Raw genomic sequence first — 21,749 nt, 5'->3', positions numbered from 1 at the left:
CGAATGCTGTTTGTCAGGGTGGCCAGCTCTAGGAGTCTTGGTGGGTCCAAACTTCTTCCATTTAAGAATGATGGAGGCCACTGTGTTCTTGGGGATCTTCAATGCTGCAGACATTTTTTCTTCCCCTTCCCCAGATCTGTGTCTCGAAACAATCCTGTCTCGGAGCTCTACTGGCAATTCCTTCGACCTCATGGCTTGGTTTTTGCTCTGACATGCCCTGTCAACTGTGGGACCTTATATAGACAGGTGTGTGCCTTTTCTAAATCAGGTCCTATCAATTGTATTTACCACAGTGGGACTCCAATCAAGTTGTAGAAACATCTCAAGGATGATCAATGGAAACAGGATGCACCTGAGCTCACTTTTGAGTCTCATAGCAAAGTTTATTATTTATTTTTTTTCATTTGCAAAAATATATAATAACCTGTTTTCACTTTGTCATTATGGGATGTTGTGTATAGATTGCTGAGATTTTTATTTATTTAATCCATTTTAGAATAAGGCTGTTACATAACAATGTGTTAAAAAGTTAAGGGGTCTGAATCTGTATTCCCAGTCATGTGAACTCCATAGATTAGGGCCTAATGAATTTATTTCAGTTGACTGATTTCCTTTATATGAACTGTAACTTAGTAAAATCTTTGAAATTGTTGTATTTTGCTTTTATATGTTTGTTCTCTCTCTCACTTTTCAACATTTAATTGATGTAAATCAAAAAGTTAGAAAGTAGGCCTATAATCAAAAACCTACAAAGGTAAGGCCAAGATAAGAAGATTGTTGGCGCGGCCAAATGCAGACTACTGTGCAACTCGCTATTCAGGTAGGAAGCAATTTTGGAACTTTATTTATTTTTTGTATTTATTATTATTTGTTTTATAATTATTGTATTGCAGGCCTATTCATCTAAACAAAGCCTTTAAATATGTAAAAACGGTTTTATTTAACTTTTTTCGTTGGCTAAATTAAGATGGATCTGTCTTTTTAATTGTGTGCTCCGTATTTAGATGATTATAGGTTATAAGTAGGCTTGATCGGCCTTGGTAATTGCTACAATATAGCCTGTTCAAAACTTTTTGTGAAGGTTTAAACCAGTTCACAAGTATTTTGTTTCATTCTGTTGAGCCATTTTCTTTGGCCAAATTAAGTTCCAATTGTAATGTTGTGTTTTGTGTCACGCTATTATGTCCACGCTATTATGTCCTGCTCGTATTTTCCATGTAAACAATGGCTTGTGTGATGATGCGAGCTCTCTACTGTTCTCTCATCACCACAAACCACCATTCTCCTTCCCCATGTGCGCGAAGAATAAACATTTATATTTCAATGAACTCCATTACTGCCATTGCGTTGCATTAAACTTATGAGTGCACCATTTGTTTATACTACAGTGTTTCTAGTGCATATACACGTCCCACCTCCCTGCGTATTACGCAATATGTCAATGCATTGGTTAGTTCTGTCTCTGATTGATTATTATATTCCAACAACTATTAATTGTACTGCTGAGCCACTAACTGTGGCAAATATTTGTGTTGATGTCTGTATATTTTGATTTCCTTTTATTGCCTAAAACAATGATCAATTGATGCAGCTGTTGAAAGTACACACTGGTACGGTTTCTCCTAAATTGGGTGCGCCAGTTACTGTGGGTATGGGTGCGCCAGTTACTGTGGGTATGGGTGCGCCAGTTACTGTGGGTATATATGCTCGTTCTTTGTCATAATTGGTAGAGCTTTCTTTAAGGTAACGTGTTACTTAGTTCTTTAATACATTTTCAGTTGGATGAGTATTCTATAGCTTGGTATAGGCATTTTTGCATTTTGTAGCCATTTGGTTGCTACTTATTGCTGCTGTTTATTGTTTTGACATTTGTCATTTTTGCTCATTTGTCTCGACTACTTACCTGAATATAATTTTTGGGATCCATTCCGGGCCATTTTTGTAAATATTCACCTACACTATTTTCATGGAGTGCACGTGTGAAAAAAAAACTTAATTTCCCACAAATATTTTATCTTTGGTTGCTCTCTTGTGCTCGAACCCTCCTAAGTTAGACTGCTGGATTCTGTTATGTCTGTAACGGCTGTCGTCGGTGGAAGAAGGTGAGGACCAAGGTGCAGCGTGGTAAGTGTTCATGATGTTTAATAATCATCAAAACAGAACACTGAATAACAAAGAAACAACCGAAAACAGTTCTGTCTGGTGCAGACACACAAAGACTGAAAATAACCACCCACAAAACCCAACAGAAAACAGGCTACCTAAATATGGTTCCCAATCAGGGACAACGGTTGACAGCTGCCTCTGATTGAGAACCATATCAGGCCAAACACAGAAATAGAAAATCATAGAAAAACTAACATAGACAACCCACCAAACTCACGCCCTGACCATACTAAAACAAAAGACAAAACAAAGGAACTAAGGTCAGAACGTGACAATGTCTTAACAACTTGACTTACTTTTGAAGATTTGGTGGTGTGGTTATTAACCCATTATACTGCAGACCTATAATATGAAGCCAGCACGCATCGGCGCTCCAACTGACTCCGACAGTTGAACTTGAGGTGAGGAAGAATGTTTCAAGCCTACCAGAGTTACTCCTATGATCTACCAATATAATAGTTATCGTTATTTAAAAAATACTCTGATCAAAAGTTAATGAATTAGCCTCCTCCTCTACACCTAAAGACGCAGTAGCCTGACAAGGAGAAATACTGTAAGTGCTGGGTTGTAGCATGCTGCCGGCATCTTTCTCTCTCTCTCTCTCTCTCTGGAGCTAGGCCTAAGCTTGTCTTCCTTTTATATTTATTTTGAAAATATTTATATCATGCAGTGGACACCTAAGCCTATATGCATACAATGCGTTTAGTGCTCAAATCTCCGACAGCTGAACCATGAGGTAAACAATTATTGTTTTAAGAAAGAAAAAGGTGGCGAAGGGGGTAGAACGTCCTCTCTGAGGACGCGACAGAGATCGGAAGACGGAGGCACAGGTTGATTAGGGTCTCTACTTCTCCGAGGAGACCTCTCGTTTGTGGGTAAAGTTGGACCAGATTTGATGCAACCTCTGGGACAGTGCTGCATGGGGAATTTTTGGTGATTCCTCCTAACATGTGGAGTTTCTAGGTGCGTGGGGAAGTGAAGGGAGTCAAAGGACTGTGCATCCATAGCCTACCTTATTTGCACCAGAGGAGAGCATCGGCCATATCCCCGGTGAGTGCACTGTGCACATGTTCACTCTTTATCATTAGGTCAGTGCCATTTTGAAACTTTTTTGGACAATAATTTCCTCCTTCAGGACGTCATATTGTACAATTTGTGCCTCCCCTCTTTCATAGGCCTAGATTACATGGTTGTAGACAAGGTCGTTTTTATTGATCTGTTTGTCAGAGTCAGCAGTAGCTATAGGCCTACGGTATACTACCCTGTCATTTCTTTTTATTGATGTCACTTGTTAAATCCACTTCAATCAGTGGAGATGAAGGGGAGAAGACAGGTTAAAAAATGATTAAGTCTTGAGACAATTGAGACATGGATTGTGTGTTTGCCATTTAGAGGGTGAATGGGCAAGACATAATATTTAAGTGCCTTTGAACAGGGTATGGTAGTAGGGGCCTGGCACACCGGCTGGGTTTTTCACACTCAACAGTTTTCCGTGTGTATCAAGAACTGTCCACCACCCAAAGGACATCCAGTCAACTTGACACAACTGTAGGAAGCATTTTAGTCAGTATGGGGGGTGGGGGGGGGGGGGGGGGAAGTTAGAAAGGTGTTCTTAATGTGTGTTCTCAATGTTTTGTACACTCAGTGTATATAATATCTGTTGTGTCTTTTAGGTTGTCAGACTCAGGTTTGGTTAGTATCCTAACTTGAGATATGGGCTCGTAACTTGAACTTTGACATTAATAATGCGTTATTATAAATGGGGAAATATACACCAAAAAAATCTGGGTTTTCCTAAGTTTATACTTCATTGCTAGACTTTTTGTGAGTGAAATGCTGTGTGTGACTCCAGTTGACCTGGCCCTGCTCCAACTCCCCCTCCTCTAAGTCATACTTCTTGTTCTCAGCTCACTGTCTCCATTGCCACTGGTCCACACAACACCTCCACTTTCAATGCATAGACTTAGCTCAACAAATGTTCTCCCATTAAAAAAGCTGTCCTAACGCATTCCAGTCTTCTTGGCTGATATGCACCTCATGGCACCATGTTTTCCATGGAGAATAGCGCCGTAGACTTGATGGCATGTTAACCTTGGTTTGTGATACAGTGCATTTTTCATGAGTAGGATCCCTTTGCTACAATGCTGTGAGATCCATTAGAAAGGCTCTTGCACAACACAAGCCAGAGCCTTTCTGCTGTGAGGTTACATAGTGCAGGAATATGACTATGTGAGAACTACAAATACACTCCATCAAGCCATTCTTCTCCAACTACAGACAATAGAATCTAATTCAAATCATGTTGTTGGCCTTGAAATGTGACCGTATGAAAGGTTTCTTTCTTTCTTAATTGACATGCAATTATTAGCATGTGTGCATTTTAATGAACTGCAATAAGACAAGCTTTGCCGGCATTGAAAACCTGCACAGTCACACATGTAAGTACTCTCTGACACACAAACACATTCAGGCACACCCACATTCTCTCACACGCACAGACAAACACCGACCCAAACAAATAGTGACCAGACAAAGGCGATTAGGCAGGGGGGAGCGGTAGCTACGTAGGCAGTGGAGTGGGCACTCGGCTACATCAAAACAATTATTGCACTTGTGCAGAAATATCTGTATTTTTAGCCTGGGCAAATTGGGATACAGAAACTCCATATCCGGAGCCACTCTGAACAAAAATGAACCTTGTGCGTGGGGGTACTGGATGTGTTGGACAATAGGAGGTGATTGATTGATTTTTCTGGATAGTGGTCCTCTGTTGCCTTTGGCCCTTCATCTGTCCCCTCAGGCTGCTGCTGCTGCACTGTCCTTCTATTCCCCTCGCCTCCCTCCAAGAGCTTTTATGCAGCTATAAACAAAATACACTTCGCCTCTTGTAGCTGAGCCATAAATATCCCACAGCCTACTTTGCTTAGGGCTGTAAAAATGACTACCTTTATGCCTGGGGCACTTTGTCACAGTTAGTCACAACTTGGGGGTCGGGGACAATAGAGAGAGGACGTCAGTGTCCTACAGTTATTGCAACATAAGTAGCAGAGGACAGATCATTGATGGCTGCCGCTATAATCATAATTTACTGTAATATCCCCCTTGCTCTTTTGTTGCAAAGCTGTTGCTGAAAACGAATCGTTATTATCCCAATGTCTCTGCATTTTGGATGAGTCTGTATACGTGGTTCATGCCAAGTTTTCAAAGAGAGAAGACGTGTTAGTGCGGTTTAGCAGGCTATTTTGGAAGTTCATGTGGAGTGTTTACTGTAAGTTGTCCTCTCCTGCCACTATGCCTCGTCTCCTTTTTTGAGTCACATGTACGCTGTGATGAACAGCGTGGCTCCATGACAACGAGTGCCAAATCACTGCTGTTAATGGATCCATGAGGAGGCAGAGAGACTAAGTGGAGAGCTCAGGTCCAATATCAAACCTCCGAGTCAGTCATCACTTAGCAGAGTCAAAAGCATAAATGAATGTATTCTGCTACCGTATGTTCTTTATGCATGTGTTAACGATATGTCTTCTTTTTTTTTTTCTTCGTATGTGCTCAAGTTTATTTTAGGTTTCTATAATTAACTGGGGTGACAGAGAGAAACTGCCTGGGAGAAAAGGACTTCTACATGCTCATTATCATGGATTGAATATGCAGTCAACACTATCTCTGTTTGACAGTTGCTGTCGGGAAAAACCAGACACAGGAGTCAAAGTAAAAATGTCTAGAAGCCAAGGGTGTTCCTTTAATAGAGAAAATAGAAACAGATTTAAAGTTGCGGTTCATTGGTGTGTTTTGTTGTGTGAATGCGATGTGGTTGCTGGGTGTTTGTTGTGACTGTCTCTCTCTCTGCTCTCTGTGCCTGCTGGGGACATATGTGTTCTGGGGAAAGGTCCCCGAGTTGACAGTCCGAGCTGTCCATCGTTTAGCTGCCACTTCCTGACCCGGGCCCTGCGGCCCTCCATCCCTCTCCTCCTCCAGTCCATCTCTTGCCAGGAAACACTTGGCTYTCTGCCGGCAATCTGAGTATCTTATTAAATTGGCTTTGTTCTTCAGTTGAATAAGAAGAGAATTTAAAAATGATGTTTCCTTTTTGGCAATGAATAGGATTGGCCTTGAAGCTATGAATGTTAGAAGAAATGATTCATCTTTGAAATGTGTTTAAGTGCTTTATGTAAAGCTCGGGCCTGGTGAAGGACTGAAAGTACATCGTGGACAGCTGAAAAAGTTCCCTTTCAATTGAAAAGGCATAATATTGGGTTATTTAGATCATCCAGAAGATGCTATTCACAGTGACGTAAAAGCAAATGGCGTTGAGTTGATGGAACCATTTCTATAAAATAATCTGCACTGACCATATCATTGCCCTTTTATTTTCACTTACGGTATGTCATATCCTACCACCATTAGGCATTCAGTACCATCCCATCACATATACAACATTGCAGGCATTAGTGCACATAGATTTGCACCGAATCTTGTTCAGTCTTGTTATAGGCCTACAGTAAAGAAATAGCGCCTCCTATTCTGTACAATCTACATCCACAGCATCTGAGGAGACAGGAGAGTGGGGTGACAGAGTGAAAGAGAGATGGGGGAATGTAATTGCCTTAGTATGAATTCATCATGATGAGTCACAATGCATTCCCCATTCAACCACTTAGAGAAATTGATTCAAGCACTTTTATTGATGTGGGCCTCTAACAGAGAGCAAAATAAAGGGACTGACTAATGTATGTTCTTCTTTTATTTTTGTTTATTTAACTAGGCGAGTCAGTACAAATTCTTATTTACAATGACGGCCTACCCCGGCCAAACCCTGGGTCAATTGTGCGCCACCCTATGGGACTCCCAATCCCGACCGGTTGTGATACAGCCTGGAATTGAACCAGGGTCTGTAGTGACACCTCTAGCACTGAGATGCTGGAGGCTGTATCCTAACATATTTTACATGCATGGATTACCAACTGGGGTAATTTTGACCCCAAGAAGAAACTATTGGAAAAAGCAACTTAATTATTATCAAAACATCATTAGACATTCAAATTATGTTATCTGAAATGAAATATAACCAAAACAGACTGTTATTTTAGCAAAATTACACACATTTGCATATTATATCAAATGAAAATATATWTTTTTTCCAAAGTGCAATCCACATTAGTACTAAAACGTAATTATCCATGCCTTCTGGGAATGTTATGAAGCCCAAAAGTAATGGGCGGAGTTAGAAAGTTTGCTGTCAGAAGTATTACATCGTCAATTTACTTTTAATCTGTCTGTCTGCTTATTTCAAGACATGGCATATGAGGGTACAGTGAGATACACAATGTGTTGGATGATACTTTTCTAGTCAATCATCTTAAAAAACGTATATACAGTACTTCAACTGGAAATCAACTAATTCTCTGTGGTTAACACAATTGAAAATGTCAAATGCTTTATTATCTAAATGTTGAAAGTGTGTGGGCGACGGAGAGAAACAAAATGGTGCAGTTTGAGGCCATGTGGCGGAGTGTGATACGGGCACTAGAGATGGGGAATGAGCAGGTGGTTCTGGGCAGGGTGATGTTGTGCATGTTTGTGTGCATGTTTGTTGTCATTTGTATGTGGATGTTTTGTATTGTAAAAAAATATATAAAAAATAAAACCTCTAAACATGTGAAAAATATTGGAGTATATTATAGGAATTCTGGTATTTATATAACACATCCCGTAGAATTACAGACCAATACAGCAGTACATTCAGAGGGTAGTTGATTTCTGTATTACAGTTCTACCAAGTATTCATACCACTGACAGACTTTTAGAAGCTGTTTTGACTGCAACTCAGCATATATGTAAGGTCATTCTGATTTTGCACACGATCATACAGTACCTTCAGAAAGTATTCATACCCCTTGATTTATTCCACATGTTGTTGTGTTACAGCCTGAATTCAAAATGGATTAGAGATTTATTTTTCGCAACCATCGCTCAATATGCCATAAAGACAAAGTGAAACAGGTTTTTATACATTTTTGCAAATGTATTTCAAATGAAATACAGAAATATCTAATTTACTTACACTATCGTTCAAAAGTTTGGGGTCACTTAAGTTTGGGGTCCAATAAAATAACATCAAATCAATCAGAAATACAGTGTAGACATTGTTAATGTTGTAAATGACAAATGTAGCTGGAAATTGCTGTTTTTTAATGGAATATCTATATAGATTTACAGAGGCCCATTATAAGCAACAACCATCACTCCTGGGTTACAATGGCACGTTGTGTTAGCTAATCCAAGTTTATCATTTTAAAAGGGTAATTGATCATTAGAAAACTCTTTTGCAATTATGTTAGCACAGCTGAAAACTGTTGTGCTCATTAAAGAAGCAATAAAACTGGCCTTCTTTAGACTAGTTGAGTATCTGGAGCATCACTATTTGTGGGTTCGATTACAGGCTCAAAATGGACAGAAACAAAGACCTTTCTTCTAAAACTCGTCAGTCTATTCCTTTTCTGAGAAATGAAGGCTATTCCATGTGAGAAATTGCCAAGAAACTGAAGATCTCGTACAACGCTGTGTACTACACCCTTCACAGAACAGCGCAAACTGTCTCTAACCAGAATAATTGAAAGAGGAGTGGGAGGCCCCGGTGCACAACTGAGCAAGAGGACAAGTACATTATAGTGTCTAGTTTGAGAAACAGACGCCTCACAAGTTCTCAACTGGCAGCTTCATTAAAAAGTACCCACAAAAAACTTGTCTCAATGTCAACAGTGAAGAGGCGACTCTGGGATGCTGGCCTTCTAGGCAGAGTTGCAAAGAAAAAGCCATATCTCAGACTGGCCAATAAAAAGAGAAGATTAAGATGGGCAAAAGAACACAGACACTGGACAGAGGAAGCTTGGAAGAAAGTGTTATGGACAGACAAATCTAAGTTTGAGGTGTTCGGATCACAAAGAAGAACATTCGTGAGACACAGACAAAATGAAAAGATGCTGGAGGAGTGCTTGACGCCATCTGTCAAGCATGTCGGAGGCAATGTGATGGTCTGGGAGTGCTTTGGTGGTGGTAAAGTGGGAGATTTGTACAGGGCAAAAGGGATCTTGATTAAAGAAGGCTATCACTCAATTTTGCAACATCATGCCATACCCTGCAGACGGCACTTAATTGGAGCCAATTTCCTCCTACAACAGGACAATGACTCAAAGCACAGCTCCAAACTATGCAAGAACTATTTAGGGAAGAAGCAGTCAGCTGGTATTCTGTCTATAATGGAGTGGCCAGTACAGTCACCGGATCTCAACCCTATTGAGCTGTTGTGGGAGCAGCTTGACCGTAAGAAGTGCCCATCGAGCAAATCCAACTTGTGGGAGGTGCTTCAGGAAGCATGGGGTGAAATCTCTTCAGTTTACCTCAACAAATTGACAACTAGAATTCCAAAGGCCTGCAAGGCTGTAATTGCTGCAAATGGAGGATTCTTTGACAAAAGCAAAGTTTGAAGGATACAATTATTATTTCAATTAAAAATCATTATTTATAATCTTGTCAACRTCTTGACTATATTTCCTATTCATTTTGCAACTCATGTTTTCATTGCAAACAAGGAAAGTTCTAGGTGACCCCAAACTTTTGAACGGTAGTGTAAGTATTCACACCCCTGAGTCAGTACATGATAGAATGAACTTTGGCAGTGAATACAGCTGTGAGTCTTTCTGGGTAAGTCCCTAAGAGCTGTGTACACCCGGATTGTACAATATTTGCACATTATTATTTTACATTTCTTCAAGCTCTGTCAGTTGATTGTTGCTAGACAGCCATTTTCAAGTCTTGCCATAGATTTTCAAGCCAATTTAAGTCAAAACTGTAACTAGGCCACTCAGGAACATTCAATGTTGTCTTGGTAAGCAACTTCAGTGTTTATTTGACCTTGTGTTTTAGGTTATTGCCCTGCTGAAAGGTGAGTTTGTCTCCTAGTGTCTGTTGGAAAGCAGACTGAACCAGGTTTTGCCTGTGCTTAGCTCTATTCCGTTTATTTTTAACTCCATAGTCCTTGCCAAGTATACCCAAAACATGAAGCCACCACCATGCTTGAAAATATGAAGAATGGTACTCAGTGATGTGTTGTTGGATTTTCCCCAAATACAACACTTTGTATTCAGGACATGAAATTCATTTCTTTGCCACATTTCTTTTAGCAGTTTTACTTCAGTGCCTTATTGCAAACATGATTCATGTTTTGAAATATTTGTTTTCTGTACAAGCTTCCTTTTCACTCTGTCATTTAGGTTAGTATTGTGGAGTAACTACAATGTTGTTGATCAAGCTTCAGTTTCTCCTATCAAAGCCTTTAAACTCTGTAACTGTTTTAAAGTCTCCATTGGCCTCATGGTGAAATCCCTGAGCGGTTTCCTTCCTCTCCGGCAACTGAGTTAGGAAGGACACCTGTAATTTTGTAGCGACCGGGTGTATTGATACACCATCCAAAGTGCCATGCTCAAAGGGATATTCAATGTCTGTTTAGTTTTTTTACCCATCTACAAGGCACTGGAAAACCTCCCTGGTCTTTGTGGTTGAATCAGTGTTTGAAATTCACTGCTCGACGGAGGGACCTTAGAGATAATTTTATGTGTGGGGCACAGAGATGAGGTAGTCATTCCAAAATCATGTTAAACACTTATTGCACACAGAGTCTATGCAACTTACTGTGTCTTGTTAAGCACATTTTTACTCCTGAACTTATTTAGACTTGTCATAACAAAAGGGTTGAATACTTATTGACTTGAATACTTTTTATTTTTTTATTAATTTGTAAAAATGTCTAAACATAATTCCACTTTGACAGTATGAGGTATTGTGTGTAGGCCAGGGACATAAAATCTCAATTTAATCCATTTTAAATTCAGGCGGTAACACAAGAAAATGTGGAAAAAGTCAAGGGGTGTGAATACTTTCTGAAGACACTGTACCTAATTATAATCAGTTATAACAATAGGCGAATACATAAGGTGCTCCATCTCTCCTGGTGATTGGTCTATCTGGTAAGAAATCACTGGTACAGGTTCCACTCCATCCTCTGAGCCTGAGGATATGTATAACGTAACATGATGTCTTCAGAGAAACCTTAAATCAAATTGACTTTTTAGATTTGCCCTAGAATAACTACTTTTCAAAGAATTCACACCAATACAGCTCTCTGTGTAGATTCAGAGTGTATCTGAGTTCTGTATTGCAGTTCTATCAAGTATGCATACCATTGGCAAACTTTGCATAGCATTGGCCAATTTTTATATGCACAAAAATATGTTAATTTTGGTTTTGTACATAGAAAAGTGCATTCTTAGGCAAGTACATGGGTAGCTATATCTCTGCAGATTATCTGAATATGTGGTCAAAATCCCYGATACATGTCCCCCTCCACCCTCTGGTAATATGGTTAACTTGTTATGTCTCCAGAGAAGCTTAGATTCAAATAAAGTTCCTTCCTATTTATCAAATTACTACAGGTGGAATTAAGTCTTTTTGAGTGCTGTCAAAATGACCCCAAATGTCTATATTGATATAGCAACACTAAACATGCCTCGTAGTATGAGGGTTAATTAGGTTTTCAGAATTGACAAAAGTGATAGAACATGCCACCATGTTATGTGGTAATGAATAACTACTTTGACGTTATAATCTGGAAAAGGCCCTGATGTTTGCAGAGGAAGGTGTCATCGCTGCATTTTACTATACCTAGCTATCTGCAGTTTTGGTCATATCAAAAAAGATTGAAAAGATTTGAGAGATTTGATCCATACCAGATGTTGAGAATCAATGTCATACAACATTCATTATAGCCCTTGGAGTTGTCAGGAAATTAATATAGAATTAAAGTCTTGACCTTGGTAAGACTCCTCTTAGCATTGCACATTGACTCTTTTGGTACTTCTAGCTGGAGTTATGGTACGACCTAAGAAAGGGAAAATCATATTAAATTACCTAATTAGCAGAAGTGGCCTTTCTGTCAGCCAGCAAAGCATTCATTATATAGCCTCTGGTCCTAAAGGCAAAATGTGTGTGTGTGTGTGTGTGTATACAGCACCAGACAAAAGTTTGGACACACCTACTCATTCAAGGGTTTCTATTTTTACTATCTTCAACATTTTTGAATAATAGTTGAAGACATCAAAACTATGAAATAACACACATGGAATCATGTAGTAAAAAGTGTTTAACAAATCAAAATATAATTTAGATTTTAGAATCTTCAAAGTATCCACCCTTTGCCTTGATGACATCAACTGCCAGGTCGCAGTTGTACATGAGCACTTGTTTTCAACTGGCCTACCTGGTTAAATAAAGGTGAATAAAAAAATAAAAAAATGACAGCTTTGCGCACTCTTGGCATTCTTTCAACCAGCTTCACCTGCAATGCTTTTCCAACAGTCTTGAAGGAGTTCCCACATATGCTGAGCACTTTTTGGCTGCTTTTCCTTGATTCTGCGGTCCAACTCATCCCAAACCATCTCAATTGGGTTGAGGGTGGGTGATTGTGGAGGCCAGGTCATCTGATGCAGCACCCAATCACTCTCCTTCTTGGTCAAATAGCCCTTACACAGGCTGGAGGTGAGTTGGGTCATTGTCCTGTTGAAAAAACAAATGATAGTCCCACTAAGAGCAAACCAGATGGGATGGTGTATTGCAGCAGAATGCTGTGGTAGCAATGCTCTGTAAGTGTGCCTTGAATTCTAAATAAATCACAGACAGTGTCACCAGCAAAGCACCATCACACCACCTCCTCCATGCTTCACGGTGGGAACCACACATGCGGAGATCATCCGTTCACCTACTCTGCGTCTCACAAAGACACAGCGGAAGGGAAAAAAATCTCTAATTTGGACTCATCAGACCAAAGGACAGATTTCCACCGGTCTAATGTCCATTGCTTGTGTTTCTTGGCACAAGCAAGTCTCTTCTTCTTATTGGTGTCCTTTTGGAGGGGTTTCTTTGCAGCAATTTGACAATGAAGGCCTGATTCACATGTTCTCCTCTGAAAAGTTGATGTTGAGATGTCTGTTACTTGAACTCTGAAATATTTATTTGGGCTTTAATCTGAGGTGCAGAACTCTAATGAACTTATCCTCTGCTGCAGAGGTCACTCTGGGTCTTCCTTTACTGTGGCGGAACTCATGAGAGCCAGTTTCATCAAAGCGCTTGATGGTTTTTGCAACTGCACTTGAAGAAGCGTTCAAAGTTCTTGAAATGTTCCAGATTGAATGACCTTCATGTCTTGAAGTAATGATGCACAGTCATTTCTCTTTGCTTATTGAGCTGTTCTTGCCATAATTTGGACTTGGTCTTTTACCAAATAGGGCTATCTTCTGTATACCACCCCTACCTTGTCACAAAACAACTGATTGGCTCAAATGCATTAAGAAGAAAAGAAATTCCACAAATGAACTTTTAACAAGGCACATCTGTTAATTGAAATGCATTCCAGGTGACTACCTCATGAAGTTGGTTGAGAGACTGCCAAATGTGTGCAAAGCTGTCATCAAGGCAAAGGGTGGCTACTTTGAGAATCTCAAATATACACTTTTTTTGGTTAATACATGATTCAATATGTGTTATTTCATAGTTATGATTTCTTCACTATTATTCTACAATGTAGAAAATAGTTACAAAAATGAAAAACCTGGAATGTGTAGGTGTCCAAACTTTTGACTGGTACTGTATGTATATACATTATATATATGTGTATGTATACAGTTGAAGTCGGAAGTTTACATACACCTTAGCCAAATACAATTAAACTCAGTTTTTCACAATTCCTGACATTTAATCCTAGTAAAAATTCCCTGTCTTAGGTCAGTTAGGATCACCACTTTATTTTAAGAATGTGAAATGTTAGAATAATAGTGGAGAGAATGATTTATTTAAGCTTTTATTTATTTCATCACATTCATAGTGGGTCAGAAATGTACATACACTCAATTAGTATTTGGTAGCATTGCCTTTAAATTGTTTAACTTGGGTCAAACATTTCAGCTTCCCACAATAAGCTGGGTGAATTTTGGCCCATTCCTCCTGACAGAGCTGGTGTAACGGAGTCAGGTTTGTAGGACTCCTTGCTCACACACACTTTTTCAGTTCCGCCCACACATTTTCTATAGGATTGAGGTCAGGGCTTTGTGATGGCCACTCCAATACCTTGACTTTGTTGTCCTTAAACCATTTTGCAACAACTTTGGAAGTATGATTGGGGTCATTGTTCATTTGGAAGACCCATTTGTGACCAAGCTTTAACTTCCTGACTGATGTCTTGAGATGTTGCTTCAATGTTTCCACATAATTTTCCTCCCTCATGATGCCATCTATTTTGTGAAGTGCACCAGTCCCTCCTGCAGCAAAGCACCCCCACAACATGATGCTGCCACCCCCGAGCTTCACGGTTGGGATGATGTTCTTCGGCTTGCAAGCCTCCCCCTTTTTCMTCCAAACATTATGGCCAAACAGTTCTATTTTTGTTTCATCAGACCAAAGGACATTTCGCCAAAAAGTACGATCTTTGTCCCCATGTGCCGTAGTCTGGCTTTTTTATGACGGCTGTGTAGTCCCATGGTGTTTTTACCTGCGTACTATTGTTTGTACAGATGAACGTGGCACCTTCAGGCGTTTGGAAATTGCTCCCAAGGATGAACCARACTTGTGGAGGTCTACAATCTTTTTATGAGGTCTTGGCTGATTTCTTTTGATTTTCCCATGATGTCAAGCAAAGAGGCACTGAGTTTGAAGGTAGGCCTTGTAATGCATCCACTGCTACACCTACAATTGACTCAAATGATGTCAATTAACCTATCAGAAGCTACCTAATGCCATGACATAATTTTCTGTAATTTTCCAAGCTGTTTATAGGCACCGTCAACTTAGTGTATGTAAACTTCTGACCCACTAAAATTGTGAAACAGTGAATTATAAGTGAAATAATCTGTCTATAAACATTTGCTGGAAAAATGACTTGTGTCATGCACAAAGTAGATGTCCTAATCGACATGCCAAAACTATAGTTTGTTAACAAGAAATTTGTGGAGTGGTTGAAAAATGAGTTTTAATGACTCCAGCCGAAGTGTATGTAAACTTCCGACTTCAACTGTATATAKATAWATAAACTCAGCAAAAAAAGAAACGTACTCTCACTGTCAACTGCGTTTATTTTCAGCAAACTTAACATGTGCAAATATTTTTATGAACATAAGATTCAACTACTGAGACATTAATGGCTGCAGCCCGACGCCGGTACACCTATGACAACATCCAGCTCAAGTGCAGGGCGCGAAATTCAAAATCTATTTTTTTTTTATATTTAACTTTCACACATTAACAAGTCCAATACAGCATTTGAAAGATAAACATCTTGTCAATCCAGCCAACGTGTCCGATATTTTAAATGTTTTACAGAGAAAACACCACATATATTTATGTTAGCTCACCACCAAATAAAAAAGGAGGTCAGACATTTTTCACAGCACAAGTAGGATGCAAGTAGCATGCACAAGCCAACCTAACTAACCTAGAACCAACCTAAATAACCTAGAAAAAACTACCTCAGATGACAGTCCTATAACATGTTACACAATAAATCTATGTTTTGTTCAAAAAATGTGCATATTTTAGCTATAAATCAGTTTTACATTACTGCTACCATCATAGCTACAGTCAGAAATCGCACGGGAGTAGCCAGAGAAAATACAGACACCAACGTCAACTACTAATTACACATCATAAAACATTTCAGAGAAATATATGGTGGATAGCTAATGAAAGAGAAAGATCTTGTGAATAGAGCCAATATTTCCGATTTTTGAAGTGTTTTACAGCGAAAACACAATATATCGTCATATTAGCTTACTACAATAGCTAACATCACAACAGCATTGACTCAAGGCAAACGGTAGCATTGCACAGTTCGACAGATATATGAAAAAGCATCCCAAATTGGGTCCTTATCTTTGTTGATCTTCCATCAGAATGTTCTCCAAGGGGTCCTTTGTTCAGAAATGTCTTTATTTCGATCCAGAACGAACAATTTCCCTCTTGAATTAGCAAGCACACTGGCAGTGCGACGCTAACCTCTCCATCTTGAAAAAATTCTTGCGTCGCATCACGTCTAAAGTCCAGAATACATTTCAATAATATAATTAAACTATATTGAAATAACATACTTTAGGATGATATTGTGACATGTATCAAATAAAATCGAAGCCAGAGATCATATTCACCTTTACAGAGTGTTTTCCAGGAGCCGAGTCCAGGTCCTACTTCGCGCCCAGAAAAAAAAATTAAGTGCGCACACCTCACTCCAAGAGGTTGTGTTCAATCCCAGGACGAGATAATCAAGTCATTTCTGCTCTCACTTCCGCATGACACCCAGAGGAAGGCGTATGACGTGTTTCTACAGTCCTAAGTGACATGCCCTTTTATAGACAAGGGCTTGAAGAGCGACATCGATTTTGGAAATCTCACTTCCGGATARGAAATGGGCTGTAAAAATAGTTCTGTTCCACTTAGAGAAATAATTAAAACGGTTTTAGAAACTAGAGACTGTTTTCTATCCAATAGTAATAATAATATGCATATTGTAAGAGCAAAAATTGATTAAGAGGCCGTTTGAAAATTTGCACATATTTTCCAGTTTTTCAATACGCCCCCTGCAGCCATAACAAGTTTTAACTGACTAACAGAAATGAAATAATGTGTCCCTGAACAAAGTGGGGTAAAAATCAAAAGTCACAGTCAGTATCTGGTGTGGCCACCAGCTGCATTAAGTACTGCAGTGCATCTCCTCCTCATGGACTGCACCAGATTTTCCAGTTCTTGCTGTGAGGTGTTACCCCACTCTTCCACCAAGGCACCTGGAAGTTCCCGGACATTTCTGGGGGGAATGGCCCTAGCCCTCACCTTCCGATCCAACAGGTCCCAGATGTGCTCAATGGGATTGAGATCCGGGCTCTTCGCTAGCCATGACAGAACACTGACATTCCTGTCTTGCAGGAAATCACAGAATGAGCAGTATGAGCAGTATCGCTGGTGGCATTGTCATGCTGGAGAGTCATGTCAGGATGAGCCTGCAGAAAGGGTACCACATGAGGGAGGAGGATGCCATCCCTGTAACGCACAGCGTTGAGATTGCCTGCAATGACAACAAGCTCAGTCCGATGATGCTGTGACACACCGCCCCAGACCATGATGGACCCTCCACCTCCAAATCGATCCCGCTCCAGAGTACAGGCCTCAGTGTAACGCTCATTCCTTCGACGATAAACGCGAATCCGACCATCACCCCTGGTGAGACAAAACTGCGACTCGTCAGTGAAGAGCACTTTTTGCCAGTCCAGTCTGGTCCAGCGACGGTGGGTTTGTGCCCATKGTGTTGTTGCCGGAGATGTCTGGTGAGGACCTGCCTTACAACAGGCCTACAAGCCCTCAGTGCAGCTTCTCTCAGCCTATTGCGGACAGTTTGACCACTGATGGAGGGATTGTGCATTCCTGGTGTAACTCAGGCAGTTGTTGTTGCCATCCTGAGTTTTGCTGCCATTTTGCTGAGTTTATAAAATGTATTTTTTGAATACTTTCCTGAAGATCATTTGGTATGAATTCTCCATTAGAGATCTTGAAAATTAATTATGTTTTGATAATGTATTGAAATGTGCATATACTGTATATTTTGACCGTGGTTCATCACAGCTTACCACTGTCCAGAAGTGATGTGCTACCGTACGCTATAAGAATACGTTCATAATAATGATTGTCTGGTAATTTCAGGAATTTTCATGTTCTAAAAGGTATTCACACAATGAGCGGTGACATTTTACCTCAGTGTTGGTGCAACAGAATGTTGCCCATTAATCGTTAAAGTGCTTTAGATGCCAATAATGGTCTGATGGAAACCACACATCAGCCTTCTGATTACTGTGATTATGCTTCCTACCGTCCTGAACCCTCCATGTGTTGGCCCCTGATTGGCTCAGCATACTGTCTGTCACACARCATCTTAGACAGTATTATGTTCCTGTATCACAGAGACTCACTAGAGGCCCACCACATTGATACCCCAGCATTGATTTGTGCTCCACTGTTGGTTCACCCTGATTGACAGAGCCTTTGTTAGGCAGAGTTATGCGGGCTTGTTATCCTGTCAGTGCCCTGCTGGTCTTAGTTAGTCATGTGGATAATTATAAAGACATCAAACCCGACAGCATACACCCAACAGGCCTTGGAAGGTAAGCAAGAGACATGAGCAAAGGCACTCAAGAGCAAGCAACCTTGCATACCGTACTGTAGGTACATCACTGCAGTGCCACCAGTGTCATGTCAGTGACAGTGTTGTGTTAGTGAAGAGTGCTATATGGTAAGTGTATGAATATCACACTCCACGCTTCCTTGCTTCAATTTATAATGAGTCATTATCTCTATAGCAATAGTGCATATAAGTTAGGGTGTTTACACTAGAAACATGTTTGTTTATTTATTAATCTGACAATTCTTTGTTTGATTGTGTGACAGTTTAATGAGTCGAAAAGCAAATAAGAGGGTTCAACTTGGGCATCCAATAGATGGTCTTTTTGTTGCTCTGTTTCCTTCCTTCCTTTTCCTGAGTGACTATTTGAACACAAGAAATAAGGAGCCAATCCGGTGGCAGTTCAGCTGAGTTGCCTCTGTGTTACCACAGACTTGGCATCGCTGACGCCATGGGAGGCTCCCACAGTAATCACATTTGTTTGAGCTGCACAGAGGGGCTTTGCTTCAGTTGACAACTCAGAGAGAGAAAGATACACCCCACTCCACAGGCCACCACTGAGCTGATTTACACTGTTACAGCATAACATTCTTCTCTCAACGTCATAAACCCTGAGCATTGTTTGATTAATGCACTATGCAGGTTCATCTATTAATGCCGCTGATTCTAAATGGGGATCCTCTCGGGGTGTTGTCAAGAAGGGCCTGTTGTGGAAGACTTTCAGTTATCTGAGATAGATGGTACCCCGTCTGTCGATTGTGTGTTGCTGATTAGATCAGTTGCAAGTTATGTTGGAAGTTACTGTGAAAATTGACTTCATCAAATTGTCCCAATGTCCTTGTCTTGAATTGAAGCAAACTGTGATGGATATTGCATTGTGAAGGGAGATGGAAAACACTTGCAGTGCATGTTGATAACCAAAATTGTTACTGCCATTATTATCATTTTCCTGCAGAACTTTGCATATGCTGCGTAATAGAGTTTGTTCCTCTTCTCACTCTCTGCTCAGACGTTTATGACTGTCTGAGAGATGAGCAAAATGGTGATACCACAGAAAAATTGAAATCTTTAAATCATCGTACTAATTTCAGTGTATTTCTATTGCATTTCTGGAGAGGAGATGTATACTTCCTGTATCATATTGTATTTCTGGAGAGGAGATGTATACTTCCTGTATCGTATTGGATTTCTGGAGAGGAGATATATACTTCCTGTTATCGTATTGGATTTCTGGAGGAGGAGATGTATACTTCCTGTATCATATTGTATTTCTGGAGAGGAGATGTATACTTCCTGTATTGTATTTCTGGAGAAGAGATGTTTACTTCCTGTATCATATTGTATTTCTGGAGAGATGTATACTTCTTGCATCATATTGTATTATATCCCTGACGCACAAAGACATTATCACAGCATAACAAATTTTTTAAGAGTAAATAAAAAAAATTACCTTTTGAGGTGCTGAGCATTTTCTTATTTCTCTCATCCCCTTGACCCACAACACTAACCATTTGTAGATTGCATGTGGGGAGATTGGCTCTAGTCTAGTAGGTGTGGAGGAATCAAATGATTTCTCCCTGCTGTTGATGCTGTGTAATTGCATTGCTCTTGTGCCATAATGCTACACTGTTCTCATTGAAGAAACCGTTTTGGTTCCACATAGAACCCTTTTGGGTTTCATGTAGAACCCTCTGTGGAAAAGGGCCTACATGGAACCGAAAAGGGTTCTTCAAAGGGTTCTGCTAAGGGGACAGCYGAATAACACTTTTAGGTTCTAGATAACTTTTATTCTAAGAGTGTATGCTTGTTGGAGSCTATGTGTCCACATGGATTTGACCTTTGTGTGACAGGGGGTTTAAACAAGCAGTGTGTGTCTATGATATGTCAGTCTATTGCCTGTTGACCCTACCTCCTATGTCTGAACGCTTGACCTTTCATATGGAGGGGTCCATGAATCCTATCTGTCTTCCCCGATCGCTTGTCAAGCCAGGATTTTGTGCGTGTCAGCTTGCAGTGACTGTACACTGAACTGCTAATGAATTGGATCCATTTAGTAGAGCTTGTTCTGTGCCTCGATCTAACACAATGTACAGTACACACTGTCAAATATCTGCCGTTCCCCAAACAATGACTTGGAATGTACACTGCTATTTATTGCCTGTTCCCGTTTTCTCACGGCTCTGTCAGAGGAGGAGCACAGAGCAGTTAGAGTGAGTATGAGGTGAATGGGACATTGAGAAATGTGAGGGCTGGGTGAGGATTAGAATTTTACGGATAATAGTGGCCCAGGGCCATTGTATCAAAGACTGTTTGGTTCATACTTAGTCTAAGCCAGTTAATACTTGTTTAGATTCCTTAAAGTATTCCGAGGGCAACTGAGCTGAGAAGTACAGAGATAATTCTTATACTGACAAATGAGTCTGCCTGCTTATTGCTTTCAGACATATTAATACATTATGAATGGCCCAACACATTTATTTATCCTCCAGCATTCTATTTTGATTAAACTGCAGCCATGATGTTTGGGTAATGGCATTTCTTTGTATGACGTCTGTCTGTCTGACTGATTCCCTCTCCTCTCTTCTTCCTATTCTCTGCCTCTCTCTCTCCYCTCTCTCTGCTCTCTCTCGCGCTCTCTCGCTTTCTCTCACTCTCCCCTTTCAATTAAATAAACATTGAAATAGGCTTTACGATGATCAAATGTTTTAGGACATTTAAATTTCTTTAGGACATACAAATTCTATGTCACTATTCTCCCCTCAGGACCAGTAGCAGTGATCAGTGGTGAGGAGGACTCGGCCAGCCCCCTGCACCATGTCAACCATGGCATCATCACCCCCTGTACCCTTGACGCTGGACCAGACGCTGTGGTTATCGGGATGACCCGTATCCCTGTCATTGAGAACCCGCAGTACTTCAGACATGAGGACACAACTGTAAAACAGCCTGCTACCTGTGAGTACACACCAGCTCTGTTGACTTTCAGTTGTTTTTATCATCGCTGTGTATGTCCCTACCAACATGGGCTAGGTTTAGCCCAAGGTCCAACGTGCCCTCTGTATCCATTCACACAGAATATTCATTTGGCCTACCTTGAAAGACTTCAAGTTTTTTTCTATATTAGAGGGAAGCAGCACCATATGTCAATTGTAGGTGTGACCATTTTTTATTAAATAATGTATTCATAGGATATACAGTGAGCATACCAGACTTTAGGAACACCTTCCTTATAGAGTTGCACTGCCCTTTGCCCTCAGAACAGCCCAATTCGTCAGGGCATGGACTCTTCGAAAGCATTCCACAGGGATGCTGGCCCATGTTG

At 40.3% G+C, this 21,749-nt stretch overlaps 1 protein-coding gene across 1 annotated transcript in view; it reads left to right on the top strand.

The window, feature by feature from the left end:
* ntrk3a (neurotrophic tyrosine kinase, receptor, type 3a) overlaps nucleotides 1–21,749 on the top strand; it is a 261,268-nt gene that overhangs the window by 197,693 nt on the left and 41,826 nt on the right. The window contains exon 10 of the mRNA XM_070439688.1: nucleotides 21,191–21,382. Within this exon, the coding sequence (XP_070295789.1) occupies nucleotides 21,191–21,382 (192 nt within the window). The remainder of the gene's footprint in view (nucleotides 1–21,190; nucleotides 21,383–21,749) is intronic.

The sequence above is a fragment of the Salvelinus sp. IW2-2015 genome, linkage group LG4q.1:29, assembly GCF_002910315.2.
Source record: "Salvelinus sp. IW2-2015 linkage group LG4q.1:29, ASM291031v2, whole genome shotgun sequence".
Lineage (NCBI taxonomy): Eukaryota > Metazoa > Chordata > Actinopteri > Salmoniformes > Salmonidae > Salvelinus > Salvelinus sp. IW2-2015.
The sequence above is the reverse complement of the archived record's forward strand: the minus strand, read 5'-3'. Positions and strand labels throughout refer to the sequence as shown.